At 52.4% G+C, this 16,912-nt stretch overlaps 5 protein-coding genes across 5 annotated transcripts; 2 read left to right on the top strand and 3 right to left on the bottom strand.

Annotated features, from left to right (window-relative positions):
- Nucleotides 1-96: 96 nt before the first annotated feature.
- HMPREF1120_07921 (E3 ubiquitin-protein ligase UBR1) lies at nucleotides 97-6,612 on the bottom strand (the record flags this gene model as incomplete). Its single annotated transcript, XM_009162158.1, has 1 exon — nucleotides 97-6,612. The coding sequence occupies one exon, from the start codon at nucleotides 6,610-6,612 to the stop codon at nucleotides 97-99; it is 6,516 nt and encodes a 2,171-aa protein (XP_009160406.1).
- Nucleotides 6,613-7,890: 1,278 nt separating this feature from the next.
- HMPREF1120_07920 (ubiquinol-cytochrome c reductase subunit 9) lies at nucleotides 7,891-8,333 on the bottom strand (the record flags this gene model as incomplete). Its single annotated transcript, XM_009162157.1, has 5 exons — nucleotides 7,891-7,953; nucleotides 8,011-8,059; nucleotides 8,122-8,187; nucleotides 8,245-8,270; nucleotides 8,322-8,333. 5 exons carry the CDS (start codon nucleotides 8,331-8,333, stop codon nucleotides 7,891-7,893), a joined length of 216 nt encoding a protein of 71 aa, XP_009160405.1.
- Nucleotides 8,334-9,897: 1,564 nt separating this feature from the next.
- On the top strand, nucleotides 9,898-11,940 carry HMPREF1120_07919 (uncharacterized protein; the record flags this gene model as incomplete). Its single annotated transcript, XM_009162156.1, has 1 exon — nucleotides 9,898-11,940. One exon carries the CDS (start codon nucleotides 9,898-9,900, stop codon nucleotides 11,938-11,940), a length of 2,043 nt encoding a protein of 680 aa, XP_009160404.1.
- Nucleotides 11,941-12,288: 348 nt separating this feature from the next.
- Nucleotides 12,289-14,133, top strand: HMPREF1120_07918 (uncharacterized protein). The gene has a single exon (XM_009162155.1). The coding sequence runs from the start codon at nucleotides 12,660-12,662 to the stop codon at nucleotides 13,899-13,901; it is 1,242 nt and encodes a 413-aa protein (XP_009160403.1). The 5' UTR covers nucleotides 12,289-12,659; the 3' UTR covers nucleotides 13,902-14,133.
- HMPREF1120_07917 (uncharacterized protein) lies at nucleotides 13,969-16,774 on the bottom strand. The gene has a single exon (XM_009162154.1). It carries the CDS (start codon nucleotides 16,424-16,426, stop codon nucleotides 14,558-14,560), a length of 1,869 nt encoding a protein of 622 aa, XP_009160402.1. The 5' UTR covers nucleotides 16,427-16,774; the 3' UTR covers nucleotides 13,969-14,557.
- Nucleotides 16,775-16,912: the final 138 nt, after the last annotated feature.

Genomic DNA, 16,912 nt, shown 5'->3' with positions numbered 1-16,912 from the left:
GGTACCTTAGGTCAACCACCCACCTCCCGACCAGGACTTAGTTCTGACCAGCCGCTCCATCTGAAACGGTGACACATAAAGTCCTAGTACTAGTAATCACAATGTCTCCCATCCGCCAGCATTGACCTCACTTTCCAGCTTCCTAGCAATAGTACTCCAGACGCTCCCGTTGGTCATCAACCAAGTATCCCTCAAAAGCTTATCATATCGTTTCTGATTGAGGATCAACTGATGCTTCGACCGGAGACCCGAGTCGGTTTCTCCATGCTTAGTCAAGTACGGCGCCGGGAAGAACGAGCCATGACTTAGGGTAAGAGGACCCAGCGACAACATCTGAGCACCCCGGCTACCTGTACCCTCGCTGTCGCCCAGCTTTCTGGGATCTTTCACAACATGCAGGAGGGCCACGTGACACTTGCGGATGAACAGAAACATGCCGATCGGGCTCGAACACTTGTCCACATGGGCATTGCAACCGCCGCGCTTGTCAGGCGTGAGGCAGCACACGGTTTGAGAGCAGAAGATTTCCCCGCAAAACAGACACAGTGCCGGCTCCGACACTTCCTTGCCAGTAGTGGGACACTTGCGGCGGTGAGATTCTTCCATGAGAACGTCAAAGTACCTCGGGAGCCCGATCAGCTCTAGTGGGGCCGGATGAAGCAATCGGATGCCCAATGGGGTTTGACGGACGCTGTTGGCATCAACCCTGCTTGCTTCTTGCCTGATGCTATCTGAGATCCAGGCACCGGCTTGATTCTTCAAGGCGCGAGAAGTCGAATACTCATCAAATGCCAACAAAATGTCACTGATCTTGGGCAGTTGGAAGAGATGCAACAGACGGTCGAGTTCCGGCAGGCTGGCTTCCGAGCCGACCGTGGTGGGGAAGTCGATGCCATGCGCGACATGGGCGAGGATGGCAGTCTTTCGCAGAAATGCGAGAGCGTACACTTTGCAGAGCCTGAATAACGCTCCCGCTTCTGTCACTGACATGCGTGCCATGGTTTCTTGGAGCTGATCAAATAACGGACTAGCCTCTACGCCAGCTTGCTGGATACATTGACTAATCCAGCCGATAACAGTCTTAACACTGCGCAATTCTTCAGGATCCGCATTCAGAGGAACCGCATGACGAATCTGATTTTTGGACAGGTTCTCGGTCGACTTGAAAAAGGCCTTGTGCCCAAGCACGAACGTCAACACAACTCGCAAGAGCTCGGCTGTCAACGTTAACTGCAGCACGTGCCGGAGTTCCAGCTTGCGAATGGGGCACAACAGCATTGTGGCCTGGACGAGAAGTTGGAACGAGTCGGTCCGTAAAAGCGAACTTGGTGGGTCAGCATTGTTGTTCTGAGCTGTGTAGCGAACCGAAGTACCGGCGAGTTGCCGTTCAATCCGTTGAGAGAGTTCTTTGTATTGAAACTCTGCCGAACCTCGCACAGTCAATGCTCCAGTTGCAATATACGCTCGCAACGTTGATGAAAGAGTCTGCAGGTGACTGAGGGTCTGCTGAGGTACGCTCGTCAAAACGGACGTCCCAAATTCAGCCTCACGGCCACGATGTCCAATTTCCACGGCAGCCACCGTGTTGGCGAGAGTGTTAACCAGAAGCTCGACATGATTAACAGGATTTTCGCGACGAGCAGGCTGGGATGATTGATTCACCCACGACACGATCGACAGAGACTCTCGCAACCGCCCATAGATGCTGGCCAATTCAGCAAACGCTGCTAGCTCAGGTCGCTCCGCCCATGCTTGGCTTGTCGGGCTGATGGTGAGGTCTCCTTCCTGCCACCGAGCAATGGCTGGCGTAAGAGAAGGATTAGAGAAGGTGGACAACGTCTCGCTATACACTTGTGAAGCCATGGCATCGAATTTGTCCCCCTCCGCCGAGGCCGCGGAACCGGTGATGGCAGAAAGATCGTTGTCCAGGAAGAAATCAAATTGTTGAGAAACGTGCAAGGATCCAGGATATGACTGCTTGGAATGCTTCCAAACGATTGGCAAAAAAGTGTTCGCCAGAGCCTTGCATAGGGGACAGACAAACTCCTTAAGAACAATCCGTTCCGGGTGGTTCCTGGCAACTTGCTGTCCATGGCGTCGAGTGACCGACTGGTAATAGTTCTCGAAGCAGGTGAAGTGCATGATATGGCCACAGCTTGTCGAAACCGGCCCTTTCATCGTGCAGTCTTTTGGCCAACCCTTTCCTAGACCCTGATAATCAACCGTGACTTCTTGGCCCTCAGCCGTCAGTCGCTTCACCTGTGCATGATTGGAGCCGGATACTCCAAACGGACGGATCGACTCGGCGGAGCGATCCAAATGCTCGGGTACTGCAAAGAGCTCGCCCACAAAGTCCTCATCTGTGACAGGCGTCTCTCGTAAAATGTGGGCATCGCTGACCATGGCAAACGTACCGTACAGACGTGAGTCCGACGTATCTTCTCGGCACTGGATACATAATCCTGAAGGATACTTCCAGTGCCGGGTCTCTGTGCTCTTGGGCAGCTCTTCCTCAGGAGAGTCCAAGTCCTCGTCTCCCCAATCAATCACTCCCTGTTTGTCCATGAAGTTTTGTTGCTGTTGCTGGAACTGAGCCATGACTCGTGCTTTCCGCTCCATTGCCTGCTTCTTCTTGGCTTCCATCTCCGCCTCCGAATTGGCAGGAGATGCGGTGTTGAACCTGTCAGTAGGGAAATCAAGGTGCTCAACGACGCTGACGAACTGCTGTGGCCGCTTTTCAAGGAATAATCTCAGAATATGCTTTATCTTGCTTCTGCAAGCGCTGAATTCATCGACTTGGTATATCGTGTGAAGAAGAGTAACAATCGTCCAGTTTGAAGCGTGAGGTGAATGCGAATGTCGGATGAAGGTGTTCTGTACAAATGAAGGCACATCAGACCCGTCCTCACCTGAGTGGTCTTCTAGTGTGGCAATCAGAATGAGCTGTAGAACGATGTGCAGGAATGCCTCCACACGCGTCACGGACACGCCCGACTTCGACTTGTAACCGTGCGCCACGTATGAAAGGGCATTGAACAGTACTTCGGAGAAGATAGGTGTGTGCACCACTTCACAGAGGTTGCTATAGGCTTCGCAGCGGATCGGATGCAGCTTGGGTTCAAGAACAATATCCTCGGGCGACTTGTTCATCTTTTTAGCCACCCATTGTTTGTATATGTTCTCGGCTTCGTCTCTTTGATTCTTGGTAAAATGAGAATTGTAGGGGTCCAACTCTTGTAGGTATTCTTCCTTCAGCTCAAACAAGCCAGAGTCATGCAGGCCTTCTGGAGGGCGATATTTTGTCATCTGCTCGAGTACCTCCTGCAACTGTTCATGGTCCTGCGTTCGCTCCGTCAGGCGAGCACATAGATCTGAGTATGACAGAGGCTTGAAGCACAGTGTATGCGCGATGTCTTTTCGCACTGCCGATAACTGTGATTCAGGGTTATCCCGATCTGCCACTAGTGCGTCACGGTCGGAGAGCAGATTGATCAGCAGATACAGGAATTCCTCCGCGAGGTCCAACATCTGACTGTCATCGCAGATGTCCAGAGAGCGAAAGCCATCTGGCAACCACCTGGTCAGACCGAATCGGTCGATCATCGAAGCGAGAACTCGACTCGGGTCGCACGCCACAAGAGCCGTCTGCAAGAGGAACAGATCGCGGTGGTAGCCAACATCACGATGAGCCACACCTTTGTATTGCAGCATCTGATGCCGCAGACTCATGCCATTACGCACCCACAGATTCGCTTTCATCTGCGCCAGCCATGCGCAAACCCGCAGTGGGAAGTCAAACATGGCCAGGAGAGCGTCGTCGACCGTCGCGACTGTTGACTTGATTATGCTCTCACGAGGAGGCAGATTTAGCTCATGGAGATGCCGAAGGAATGCGTGCGCGGCCTCTCGAAGAGCTTCTATCGATTGTCTCGTCTCTTTTCCGCCTTCCAGCAGCCAAGATAAAGTATAGTGTAGAGGATGATGGAAACTCAGCGCACCATTCTCCACCGCGAACTCGACCACTTTGTAAGTGGTGCCTGTTGAGTCCCCGAAAGGCCCAACTTCGTGAAATCGAACCAGATCTTTGATCTCGGCTTGATCGAATCGACGCCGCTCAAGTCCAACAGAGTTGATGATGGCCATGCCAGCCGCGTATGAGATTGCCTCACAAGTAGCACGGACTGTAGAGAGGCTGCTGTCCTTGGACAGATAATAGGCTTCGGCAAACTGACGGCACAATTTGTTGATATCCCTAGTTAACAAAGAGGCACTTATCCAAGCATCCGTTTCATATTCGACATGTTCGCCGACGGCCCTAACGTTAGGACAGATACCCTGAGAGAGCTTGGCCAGATCCAGAAATTGGAAAAGGTACTGGGGTTCACTGCGAGCCTTGGCCTGCACAAATGGTGAGGCTAGGAAATATCTCAGATCGGAAAAGAAGTGGTACAATCGACGGTTGGCGACCGACCCAGCATCAAAACCAAGAGTGGCTCCAGGATCAAGGTCCTTTGGAAAGCCGACTTGACGAGTCGTGAGGAAAGTGTACAGAATAGCCATGAGATTCGTCAGAAAGTTCCCTCGCTCGATGACTTCCTCTGTAATGGAGGGCGTGGTCAGCAGCTGCAGGGACAGATTGATGATGGAGTGGTCTGGCTCTCTGTCTGCTACCAGATATAGCTGGGCAAGCGTCGTGTACAAGCCTGAGAAGCGCAAACCGAGAATACGTTTGAATTGAGGGATATTGACCAGTGTGCTGATGAACAAGTCCCGGATGTTGGTCCTTGCCACCTTCCACAGTCGAAGATCGAATAAGATCATTGAGTCAACTCGTATATTCTTGCTCAGATCCTCATAGACAGGGATATTATGCTCGTGTGCTTGCGGACCTGGTGGCAAGAACTTCCAATAATTGGGAAGACTTGAGTCTGACCGTTCGGTACGAGCTGAGGCCGCCGGCGTCCTGGGAATATTGAGGTAGTTCGCATTTCTATCTGGACCGATCGGAGAGTCTTCTCTCCTACCTCTGGCAGTAGTGCTCGCTTCTGCCGTATCTGTCGTAGGAGCCGGCGGAGGGGGAGGCGGCGTGGCATCAGTGTCCATTCTCTCCGGGACATCTAGGAAATGGTCGTCCCCGTCATTCTCTGAGCCTCCATCTCCTTCGCCGTCACCATCGCCATCACCATCACCATCAGTGTCCATTTCTTCTGCATCATCCGTCACATCTGGATCAGCTGAATGGTCATGGAGGTCATCGTCCGCCTCCTCGATTGCTGTGGCTCTGAGAATGATGTCGTTCATCTCTCGTTCCACCTCAAGATCGTCATCATCATCGTCGTCGTCGTCTTCGAAATCACCGGCATCTTCGGCATCATTGTCATCGTCGCTGATGACATCATCCTCCAAGGTTTCGGGTGCCATTGCCCTTTGTAATGCCCACTGAATAGGGTCGAAGTACCTTAACCTAGCTCTCCGGCGGAAGTATCGATCGTCCTCCTGGCCGTGGTCGTCCAAATCATCTCTACCCACTTTGGCATTCCAAGCCTCGCTGCCAACACGCCAGATCTGCAGCATCTCCTCACAGATTATGCGTCGTAGAATATGACTATCTCCCCCGATACTGCATCCAGCGATGTCGGCGAGCCACTCGATAATGGTGCCGCACATTTGTTCCCGGAACGTATCTCTAGAAGATCTGATGGTAACAGTGACTTTGATCTCTTCGATGATCTTGGCCATCTTTGTCAACTCCTTCAAATCGCGGGAATGTCTGACCACGCTTCTGCCGACATCGTTTGCTTCCTCAGCCTTGGTTAGACCAAATGATTCGCGAGCACGGCAGGCTCGGGCAACTTGCGACTGCACCTCACGGATTGTGTGTTTCTCGTCGTTCCATATGATCAAGCAGAATTCCGGATTGGTTTCGATCTCGTCTCCTGTAACGTAATGTTCAGCGGTGAGCCGGCTTCTGATTTCGTCCTGCGTCACTGATTCCACGGTCTTGGGCAACCGGAGATTTTCTGGCGAGCACGAGATAACATCGCAAAAATAGTCCAGCACAGTCCCAATTGTGGTACGGATAGACTCTTGCAAATCGACCGGTAACGGGGAACTATGTTCGGCTGTCGTGGTACACTCGTCGCTTGCGGTGTGGATGGCACATTTCACCGGCCGCTTCCACGCTTCATCATCGCCACAATCGCAGCACCCACTGTTGCCCGCACTCAGACCGATGGTGTACTGGTGTCCCTCATGATCGCTGGAGAAGAAGCAGCGGGAGCAGAGCACCGCAGTGGTGTCATCGGTACATGTACTGCAATGATAGCTAGCCTCTCCAGCCTTGAAAATGTGTCCACAAGGATGCCCTTTTGCAGCAGCAGAGTATTCAGCATTCTCTTGTACTCCTTGCGCATCTTGTAACTTGCAAGACTCTGGGAAGCCATTGGGGAAAAGGTCTTGGAAGTAGTCGGGTCGATCGTTCGTCAGAGATCGGAAGAGGCCCTCCAACAGGCTACACCTAGCCTTGTCGGTATAGCGGTACGCATGTTGACGTGGATGGTCACAGAGAGCCTGTCTGAGTTGGCGTTCTAGTCCGGAAGTTGACGAGGTCATGATTGAGGAACAGTGGTGGTTGCCTCCAGCATTTGGGCAGTCCACCACCTCGTGGCCAGTCTTCAGGTGATTCAGAGTTGGAGGACGAGGGTACGGCGATGAGATCAGGCCTGAGGAGCTAGGGATCGGAGTCGCAAGGAAGGCAATGTATATGTGATATTCGTTCGTATGAAGTGAGTGAGGTGGTTTCCGCAGTCACTATTTATCAGGATCCAGAAACTCCTTCACAGATGCGCAGAAGAAGTGGCGATGCGGTGGAACTGAATGCCAATAATGTCCCTTCTGTTCTGTGGCATTTACAAGTTTGTAGAATTGTTATTTCCTCGATCCCATCGTTCCCCTGGTAGTCAAGCAAATGTGAGATTTATGTACAACTGTACACTGCCCATATTGAATCCGGAAGGCTGCGATGATGTCGATGTTTGACGGGGCCTTAAGGTTCGGTCCTTTTCTCTCCGCCCTGACATTTTCCGGCGATACCACAAGTATTAGTGTTCGCACTCTACCGCATGAGCTTCGCACCACGATGTACATCTACGTTCCTGTCTACAAGATATCGTGACTGGTATGTGTCGATGCCCGCTGCCATGGTCTAGAGCTGCGATTCTTCCCAGATGACTTGGCTCAGGCTACGTCCTAGCAAAATAACCCCCGAGCAAGTCCCCATGGGTGCGCAGCATTCACACATGGAGAAACGATACCAACAAGCTATGCACTATGTTTGTAGTAGAAAAGGGCAGGGCCTGTCAGGAGCCGAGCAGGCTGGAGAGGAATCTGACCTCCATATCGGCAGACTTCCTTTCGCAAAACAGCCACGCCCAACCATCAGTACGCCGGCGAGAATGAGGCAGCCGCGATTCTCATATTTTGTATGAATGGCAAGCCAACACTCCGTATCTGTATCCATGGCTCAGGTGGAATGCCCCATTCGCGCGGGTGCTGCCTCAGTTGTTGACAAACTGGAAAGAGGAGGATACGGCACGTCTCAATCGGTGGGCTCTCCGTAGTAGGTACCGGGCTCGCGGAAAACCGAGAACGTAGGAAATCGCGTCAAGTAGCCGCATAAAGTATAACCATGCTCTTCGGAATCACAACAGCTGAAACAACCAAAGATCCGACAAGAGAAGGCTTTCACATGTTTATTGACCACTGTCCCACTTCTCGCTTATGTACAGAGGAAGTTCCGACGTTTTGGTATTGGAATTGGAGGTTCTTCGGCGGACGTCTTCCTCCCATCCTTCCCTCCCCATGGCCGGTGTATATTTGGTTGGTAAAAAATCACTCCTCTTCCTCGTCCTCGCCCGCAGTCATGTATCTGTGCTTAATATCCTTCCATTGCCGCTGTATTCCAAGTTAGACTCGTCGAAATTCGTACATCGGCGCATAAGAAAGACGTACTCCTCGGTTCCAGCTGTCCCATAACTTGTTCGTGGCAGTATCAAATCCGCTGCGAAAAGACAATTAGTCGCCCTGCATCTTCAAACTTGAATAGGTCGCGGGGAAGCGCACATTTCGAACAAGAAAGCACCGGCAAACACGCTGGTCAAGAAAACGGCGTTTTTGCGAAAGACCGTGCTGCTGCTGTTAGCAAACAAGAAGGACCTGCGATTCGGCCGGGAACGGGAGCGTTACTTGTAGAATGTCTCTGAAATCCGCGCCTAGAAAGGTCAGTACAGCTGGCAATGTGTCGCGCATCCGCATGAACTTACGAGGATCGCCATTTTGAGCGATACACTGTTGTCTGAGAGGCACGGTGGGTGGTGGGTGGTGAGAGGTCGTGGAAGAAACAGTTCCCTTGGTTCTTTAATAGGTTGCAGTGGATTGGACGAACAACGAGAGGTTCTACAGTTGAATCGCAAGCTCGAGCTGCGAAAAGTGGTTAACCGATTCTGGAGGTACATGACGCCGCCTTAACGGACCACAGCCTTGTCTCGCCTCAGGCTTGACTACATTGTATGGTACCAGGCAATCAACTTTCTGGTATTGTTAGAATGGTTATTTAGATGCTTCGTATGGCTTGAGGGAGAGACGGCCGGTCAGCTGCCATGGCTGGAATCGTACAGGAGGATGCTGAATGCTCCTGTGCAGGGTTAGGGATAGTGCTCCGAAAATGTTTCCATAGCTCTAGCCAATTCTTCTGGCTCCTCAGAGTTGAAGTGCCGTAACAGTCTAGAGACGTGGTACCATTGGACCTCTCCAAGCTATGTTATTTGAGGCGATCCCGATTCCTGAACAAGGCTTGTGCTGGTTGAGCTCGACAAGACTGCTGAGCTAGAGAGCCCCTTCATCCCATGTCCACCACGACCTATCAATGGCGTGTATGTTGTAGCTATCTTTCCGATGCTACTGCGAGCCAGGAAAGAAGCATTATCAAGATCCCAGTTCCTCGAACTTCGTCGTGTTCCTCCGCACAAGACATTGCCACTGTTGATGGATACCACCCTGCTTCCCCTTAGTTCAACGTTGATGCCCTCAACCAGGACACCATGCTTTCTCTAGTCCTCCATGCTGCGCGGCCTTCGGTGGGTAGGATTCCAGGCATAAAATGCACTGAAAGCATTGTCTGGAATGCACTGGTTAGCTTTTCCTCGTAGTCAATGAGCCATCGTACCATATTCGAGTAAACACGCTTTGTATCTGATCAACTTCAAACTTGCCCTCCTTCCACGGAAGGCATAAACCGCGTTGGTCGAATCTTCATGGAGTATGCTGCCCAGGCGATCGTAAGAGCAACGAGAACCGCCAGGATTGCGATGAGTATGGCAATACCCGTTCCCATGGCTGTGCAAGAACCCACAAAAGAGATGAGAACCTCAATTGGAAGAAACGCGATGGTTTTTTGAGTGGCAACCACGATGACTTTGTCTTCCGATAGTATATAGAGGCAGGACGGGTGTGCTTGTGATGGTTTGTTCGTGCTCAGAGTCGATCCGTAGCTGGTAGGCTTTGACAGTCTCAACACGCTTCAAATACCCATTGCCCGCGCCCCATGGGCGCGGTTTGTTTGCGTTGATGACCATGTCTCCTATTCTGGCGCCAACATCGGCATTGTAGCTGCAGACTCACCTTTCAAAGACTGATTGTCACAAACGCAAACTGGCTCAGACAATAACAAACATCCTCTGCCAACCCGCCTGTCTTTTTTGAGTCTTCCGTCCTGACAGACCGTGGAAACATCCTTCAAACCATCTACCTCCTCCGATCTCCAAGTACCCCTAGAAGATCCTGAGTCTCGTTGCTTCTTGCCAGTATCACCACCTTGTGCCTGAGACTACCAATCGCAACATGACTCGCAGTCCCTCTCTGGAAGGAGAAAAGCGTGGCCTCCACCTGCGACCACCGGAACCAGATGCCGAAGGCTGGCGGATCGTTTCTGCAGGCGACGTAGAGACCGGCTCCACGCTTCTGAACCTCGGCGCTGTCTTCATGGATTTACCTGACGACTATGCACGACCATGGCCTGGCCCAGACGAGATCGGCAAGGGGGAATTTGCCAACATCATCCGAAAAGTCAAGAGGGCTATCAATGTTGTAATGGAGAACTTGCCTGTACGGGCAAGGTCGCTTCGCCCAGAAGACCCTTTTAGCAGGTTGATAGACTACCGCCGCCGCGAATATGCACACACAGGAAGATTCTCAAATGCCGACGTCCTCGAAGCGTTGTATGGAAAGAGACCACGTCCAGGTGTCGAACCAAGCGAGGGACAAAAGCAAGATTTGGCGCTCGTTGGTCGCTGGTTCACCGACGTCCTAGAATTTGACCACCCTCTGTTTGAACCGCCCGGTCATCCCATCTTTGTTTTCGGGCGGCTTCTCTGCTCCATCAACCATTCTTGCCGACCGAATGTGGCATTGACGCCTATTCTTGGGGAAAAGGACCACGATAGTCAGTTACACGAAGGCACTGTGGGAATTCGAGCAATCCGCCCCATCAAACAAGGCGAGGAAATCAGATTCTCCTACGTCGCCACCTTGCGAGAAACCCGCGAGAGACAACGCTCGGTTTTGGCCGAAAATTTTGGATTTGACTGCCGATGCGACGCCTGCAACTTTGAGCAGCATAATGCAACGGAGAGAGACTTGAAGGATGTCGTTTACGGTCTGTACAACGATGTCTTGGAGTCTGAACTCGACGGCGAGGCCACCACAGCGCCACCGGTATACCGGAAAGCTGTTCTTGTTCTAGACGGCTTCGATGCTCTAGAAATCAACCATAAACCAAAGAGGGACGTCCTAGACAAATGTGGAATCCATGCAATGCTTGCGACAGACTCATTGCGTGTTCATTACTTCTTGAGCAGAGCACTCGAATGGGCAAAAGCAACTTACACCGATGAAGCTCACCCGCATATCGTGGACACCAAAACACAGATCAAGGCATTCATGCGTGAAGACTGGTATGATGGTGAAGATGCGCCCAGATTCGGTTGTTCCGCTTATCAAGAGTACGACATGAACCAAGACAATTTGGAAGAGCTCATGTTCATGATGAATCACCCTCAAAATGATACCGTATACCGTCCCTTGCACGTGGTCAATGGCAAGGTCGAGGAGATGTCCATGCGGGAACACAGAAAGTATCTCAACGGATTGCGGCAACCGTGGAAGCAGAAGGAGCAGAAAAGAGCAGACCGCCTGCGTGCTATCAACGACAAGATCAAGGAAATGGAGGCAAAGGACGAATTGAACAGCAAAAGAGTGTCCAAAAAGCCCAAGAACGAAGTCAAGAGCATTGTGCAAGAGGATGAAGAAGACGAGGAAGATGACGAGGACGAAGAATACGAGCAAGAGGACGAAGATGATGAGGACGAAGAATACGAGCAAGAGGACGAAGATGATGAGGAAGAAGAAGAAAACGACGAGGACGAGGACGAGGGTGAAGAAGATGACGAGGAAGTCGTCTCACCTCCCGCCTCAATGCCAGTCACTTTGCCCATGACGCCGCCTGTCACGCCGTCCGCTTCACTGCCCGTTCCTCTGCCCTTTAAGATGCCAGCCCAGCGGCGGTTCGTCTGTCCCTTCGGTGCCAAAGACGGCACGTCGAAGCAGGCCTGGCTGCAGAGCGCTGCCACCAAGGCGGCGCTACGTCTCGAGGCTCGAGACGTAGGACACCTTCTCGCCGCCAAGGACGGCATGGGCACGAACCAGGAAGGGTTCGTGCTCAATGCTCGTCGGGATTCGGTCGCTGGCCGGATCCAGGGCGAGAAGGAGTTCCTGCAGCTGGGCGGGCGGTTGGGCCGCAAGGCCAGAACCCATTCCTTCGGGAATGATGGTTCGAGGAGGGATCTGCTGAAAGAGGCAGAGGTACGAGAGAGCAAGTGCTGGTAAAGGCGGAGGGGGGCCGGCCGGGGGGAGGGACTGTGCCGCCAATCGTTGGTTTGGGTTTCTGGCCCGGCTGGTGGACTGGGCGAGGGCTTCTCGGGCCTTTCTGGGTATTAATAGATAGAGAGATTGGAGGCTAGAGGCCAAAAGCCCAGAAGAGGCATTGTATGAGACAGTAATACGGTTTTGCTTTTGAATCTTGCTTTGACAAGGCTGCCTTAAGAAGAGAGGCTGTTGTCGTCCGAGTTGTAGATTAGACCCGTCGTTCCAATCAGGCAACTCCACCGATAGCGTCCATATCACATAATCACTTAGTCAGCGATACTACGCGGCGGGCGACATGGCGTTGCCATCAACTTGTTGTGCGGTTCCAAACCACTATCGTCCTGCTTGAATAGAGAATACTCCTCAGTCTTATTAGGGATTGGGGTCTCTTTGTTGTATATAGATCCCACTTGCGACGAAATCGAAATCAATTTAGGCTTCAAGTTCTCTTGCCCTTAGGGCGGCCTTTATAGTTATTCGGCACTTGATAGCGAATATTTTCCCAAATATTAATTCCAACAATCTATATCCTCTACTTTCAGCTTGAATAAGCCTTCCATATACAACAACCGGATTTCAACAAAGCTGTTTTTGATTCCAGCTTGCTCCCAAATCGCATCCCAATATCAAGTTCGATAGATACTCGAACGACGCCACCAGCAACATCCAGGGTCTCAATCATGTCACACTCCAAACGCAACACATCACTCGCATTTTTCACATCGTACGAGCGCTCACTGCTCAAATCCAGCTGGGGCAGCCAATCGACCCGCTTGTCCCGAGAGTCTTTCCTCCCATTTGGATATTGCCGACTATGTCTAGGCTTCGCCAATTCCCCTGTCACCTGCACAGATGGCTACGTGGACGGACTGGGACAATCCCAACCGATCAAAGTGCACTTATTCTGCCGCGAATGCGCATTGAATGATCTCATGGCGCAACGAAAGGAAATCAAGCGTTTGGAACGGGAAAGCGAGCTCCGCGAAAGAGAGGAGCGCGAAGCCGCTGAACGGGAGGAAGAGGAACGACGACGCCGTGATCTCGAGGGTTTCGAGAGGGCCGAGATGGGCTTTGATGATTCCGTGCTCCCCGGGACCAAGAGAAAACGGGTTGCTGAGGAGATGCATTCCCGCAGCACCAACGACGCCGACCTCCCAGAAAAAAAGGTCAAGTCGTCAGCAGCATCCGAAGCCAGTTTCTGGGTGCCTGGATCGGATACTCTTGCGGCAGCCAACAACAACAAAAACTCCAAATCGAACCAAATGTCAAAACTGCATCCCTTATGCCCGGCCTCGACTCCTGCAACCAAGCATTCTTACTCGCTCAAGTCGCTGGTCACTGTCAACTTTACAGAAGAGAGCGAGGCGGAGAGGGACTCACAGTCGACACCAGGTAACAAGTCGGCTGATGAACGGGTCCGGATTTGTCCGAGTTGCAAGAAAGCCCTGACGAATTCGTCAAGGCCCATGCTGGGCACGGCTGAGGGTTGTGGACATGTCGTCTGTGGAGGCTGTGCCGAGTTATTGGTCTATTCGGGCCCAATATTGGCATCATCGGAAAGGAAAAGCTCGAGCTCGAAACCGAATCTCAGCGCGAGGAACCAAGACCAGGGGTCTGCTAAAGCGGAGAGCATCTCCAGCGGGAACAAGGAGAAAGGGGAACAGGAACAGGAACAGCTGCGGCCACGAATAACCTGTTTTGTCTGCGAGGCGGATCTAAGTGGCACTACCACCACCAACAAAGCAGACAGCAGCGAGGCGACGGAGAACAACGGGGCATCCAAAAACGATAAAAACCAAAAAGAAGGCGAGCGACGACAGAAGAGGCCTGGCAGACTGGTCGAGATCAGCTGCGAAGGCACAGGGTTTGCTGGCGGAGGGACAAACGTGGCGAAGCGGGAGGGTGTCGCTTTTCAATGTTAGCCTGAGTCGAGTCGGGTACTCCTAATAAATATCTTACAGTATGCTACAGCAAGTCTTCTCTACAAGGTCACGGAGGTTGAAGATGTTAGTAATTGGGCATCTTGACAATGAGCATTGGTTCCTGTATCACAGCTCGAGTAGTTTGTCTTTGAGCCAAATTGTCGTCACACGTTCGTGGCTAGCTATAACCGATTTCAAATCGTCCAGGAAGAATCAAGCTGCCAAGGTACCGCCCACAGCCTTGCTTATAATATTGTTCATGTTTGGGGTATCAATCATCATGCCTCGTGCCACATTCCTCGAACCAGGTTCGCGCTGCAGGCTTCCAGGAAAGCCAATTCACTGCATAGAATCTGATAATCGGGTTGGGGGCTTTCTTCCTGTAACCAGATCCAAGACCACCCTAGTCCAACCAGGATAGCTCTTGACTCGAGACTCCGATCATGACCAGCAATGAACCGGCCCATCAAACGTACCCAACGATTCATATCTCAGTCTCTCAATCTCTGTACCAAAGTTGAGTCCAGCATGCAATCCATGGCACGTAAACGAAAAAGACAACTGGAGGAAGCACATCTGCGTCTGTTCCAAGGCCTCCTATCCCTGTCATGGACAAACATCAGGAAATCAAGAGTAATTGTCATTGTCATCCAACATCAAAATGTCTCGTTCACATCGTAATTCTCCTGGACATTATTCAGCTGTCGCGACGGCGGCCTCATGTCAGCTGCGCTGTCGGCTCGGCCAAACCCAGTACTTTGCCGTCGAGCGAGGCCGGGCAATTTCGTCGAAGCACCAGCGTTGACGCCGACGCCGCCCAAACTGGTGCGCTTCGTGGGACTGGGTATGGCGGAACCAACATCACTGGTGCGCTTTGCGAACGTGGTTCGGCGCGGCGTAGGCGTGACTGCATCTCTGAAATCAGATGAAGTCCCGGAGGCAATGACACTGTCGTCGTCCATCGCCCCATCGTATCCATAACTACTCAGACTGCTCTTAGGGCGGACTCGGTCTGTGGAGGCATTCGGCGCATAACTTGACCCAACACCACTGCCCAGGGGCGCTGGTCGCCCAAATCCAGACACGCTAGCCCGACTTCCCGGACGACTGTGACTCGGTGCGAATGAGGACCGTCCCGAGATCCCACTGGCTCTAGATGATGGCCTGAGAGACGGAGGCGCAGCCATTTCGCCTCGGGTAGGAGAGGGAGGTTGTCGTGTTAAGGAGGGCCTACTCGCTTTTGATCGCACGGACGGCGTCTCCCTTCCTTTATCCGGGAGAGAATCGACTCCGCTGATGGTACTGCCGCCGGTTCGCTTGCGAGTGCGGACGGTCACAGATGCGGGAATGTGGTTGCCGAGCGCTGATCCGCTTCTAGGTGATGCCCTGGGCGGCGTATGCACGGGCGCCGGAAGCTTCGATCTGGCGGTCTGTACCCGTTGCTCTAGCTTCTGCATTTTCCCTCGCAAGTCCCTAAGATGGATGATGGAAGTTGATTGAGGTAGCCCTGGGAGTCGACTAGGAGGCGGGCCGGTTTTGGACAAGCTTTGTCGGAACGTTGATGAAGGTCCGGATCGTGACAGTGTGGCGATTGACGTGCCACGGGCATGTCCATGTGATCTGGTATTTAGAGCGTTGGTACCGGATGTTGCCGTCGGGGGTCGTTGTTGTGTTGAAGAGGTGCCACTTATGGACGGTCGTATCTTGCTTAATCCTGGTGTTGTTACGGGCTTCGGCACATTGGCAGAGCCGTCGGATATTGGAGGCGAGGGGGGTGTTGGAGTATCCGAAAGACCAGATGACGAAGGTGCTTTCGTGGGAGGAGTGTCGAAGGTTGGGGATGATGCGGTCGTGGTTGTGGGTGACAGCTCTGATCGCGGTGATGCTGAGATTCCGATGGGTTGTAGCGTCATTGCCTTCTCCCTTCGAGCCAAAGCTTCCGTGGCCTTGCGCAGTTTTTCCTTGATAATATCTGTCTCGATTTTGAGGTCGGACAGCTCGTCTCGCAGCCTTTGCGCTTCAATACGTAGGCTTTCCCGCTCTTGTTCCCCTGTGCGCATCTCCTCCTCCAGCAGGACGCTTCTTTCCAGGGCCTGGTTGTATTTGGATTCCATGTCCTCCAAGGACGATTCCGTGTTGCGCTGCTTCCTTTCGTAGTCATCGTTGGCGACTTCGACGTCGCGCAGTCGCATCTGTAGCGTTCGATTTGCATCTCGAAGCTCTGTAATCTCTTTTTGCAGCGTATTTTGAGCGTTCGATGCCTCGAGTTTGGATTGTTTGTATTTGGCCTTCCATTCGTCCACCTCATACTGGAGATTGGCTGCTTTCTCCTTCAATTGGCGTTCTCGCTTCTCCGAGGCTTCAATGTCCTTTTCCAACTCGGCTTCAAGATCTTTACTGGAGGCTTGAAAGTCGGCGAGTTCAGCCTCAAGTTGCTCGTACTGTGCTTTGTAGTATCTCAAGGACTCTTCGAGGGAAGTGCCTGGCCCTGGAGGCGAAGACGGTACCCCGTCGGATAGGGGCATTTTGGCCGAAAGTGGTTGTGTTGGTTGTCGCACAGTGCCCGTCGGTGATGTTTCGTTCGATTGCAATGGTGTTGTCGGTGTCGGTGTCGGTCGATCACGGTGCCATGACTAGGTTGTACTCCTAGTATGGTCCGTCGGTGGTTGGTGTTTAAGATCGTGGTGGCCTAGGAGCGAAGCGGCTGGGGTTTGTTGTGACGAGGTCCCGGGCGCTGTTGTTGGCGAAGAGGAAGAATTATGCTGCTATGGTTAGTATGGCTGTCGTATTGCGACCGAGCGCGGCCGTTCGAGGCTGGGTGTAGTTTATGATATGTTGGCAGGCATCATGTTGGGCGATGGTGTCGGTGTCGGTGGTGACACGCTCGGATTGTATCAACACTGCAGCCACTAAACAAAAGCGTCACGGGCGGCGCAGCAACAGCCACACGCAAGTATTACATAATCACGCTTAGGTAAGAGAGTTGATTGAAGTTCAAAGTTCACCTCCTG

Source organism: Exophiala dermatitidis (genome assembly GCF_000230625.1).
Source record: "Exophiala dermatitidis NIH/UT8656 unplaced genomic scaffold supercont1.7, whole genome shotgun sequence".
Lineage (NCBI taxonomy): Eukaryota > Fungi > Ascomycota > Eurotiomycetes > Chaetothyriales > Herpotrichiellaceae > Exophiala > Exophiala dermatitidis.
Note: the sequence above shows the minus strand (reverse complement) of the source record. Positions and strands in the feature narration are given on the sequence as shown.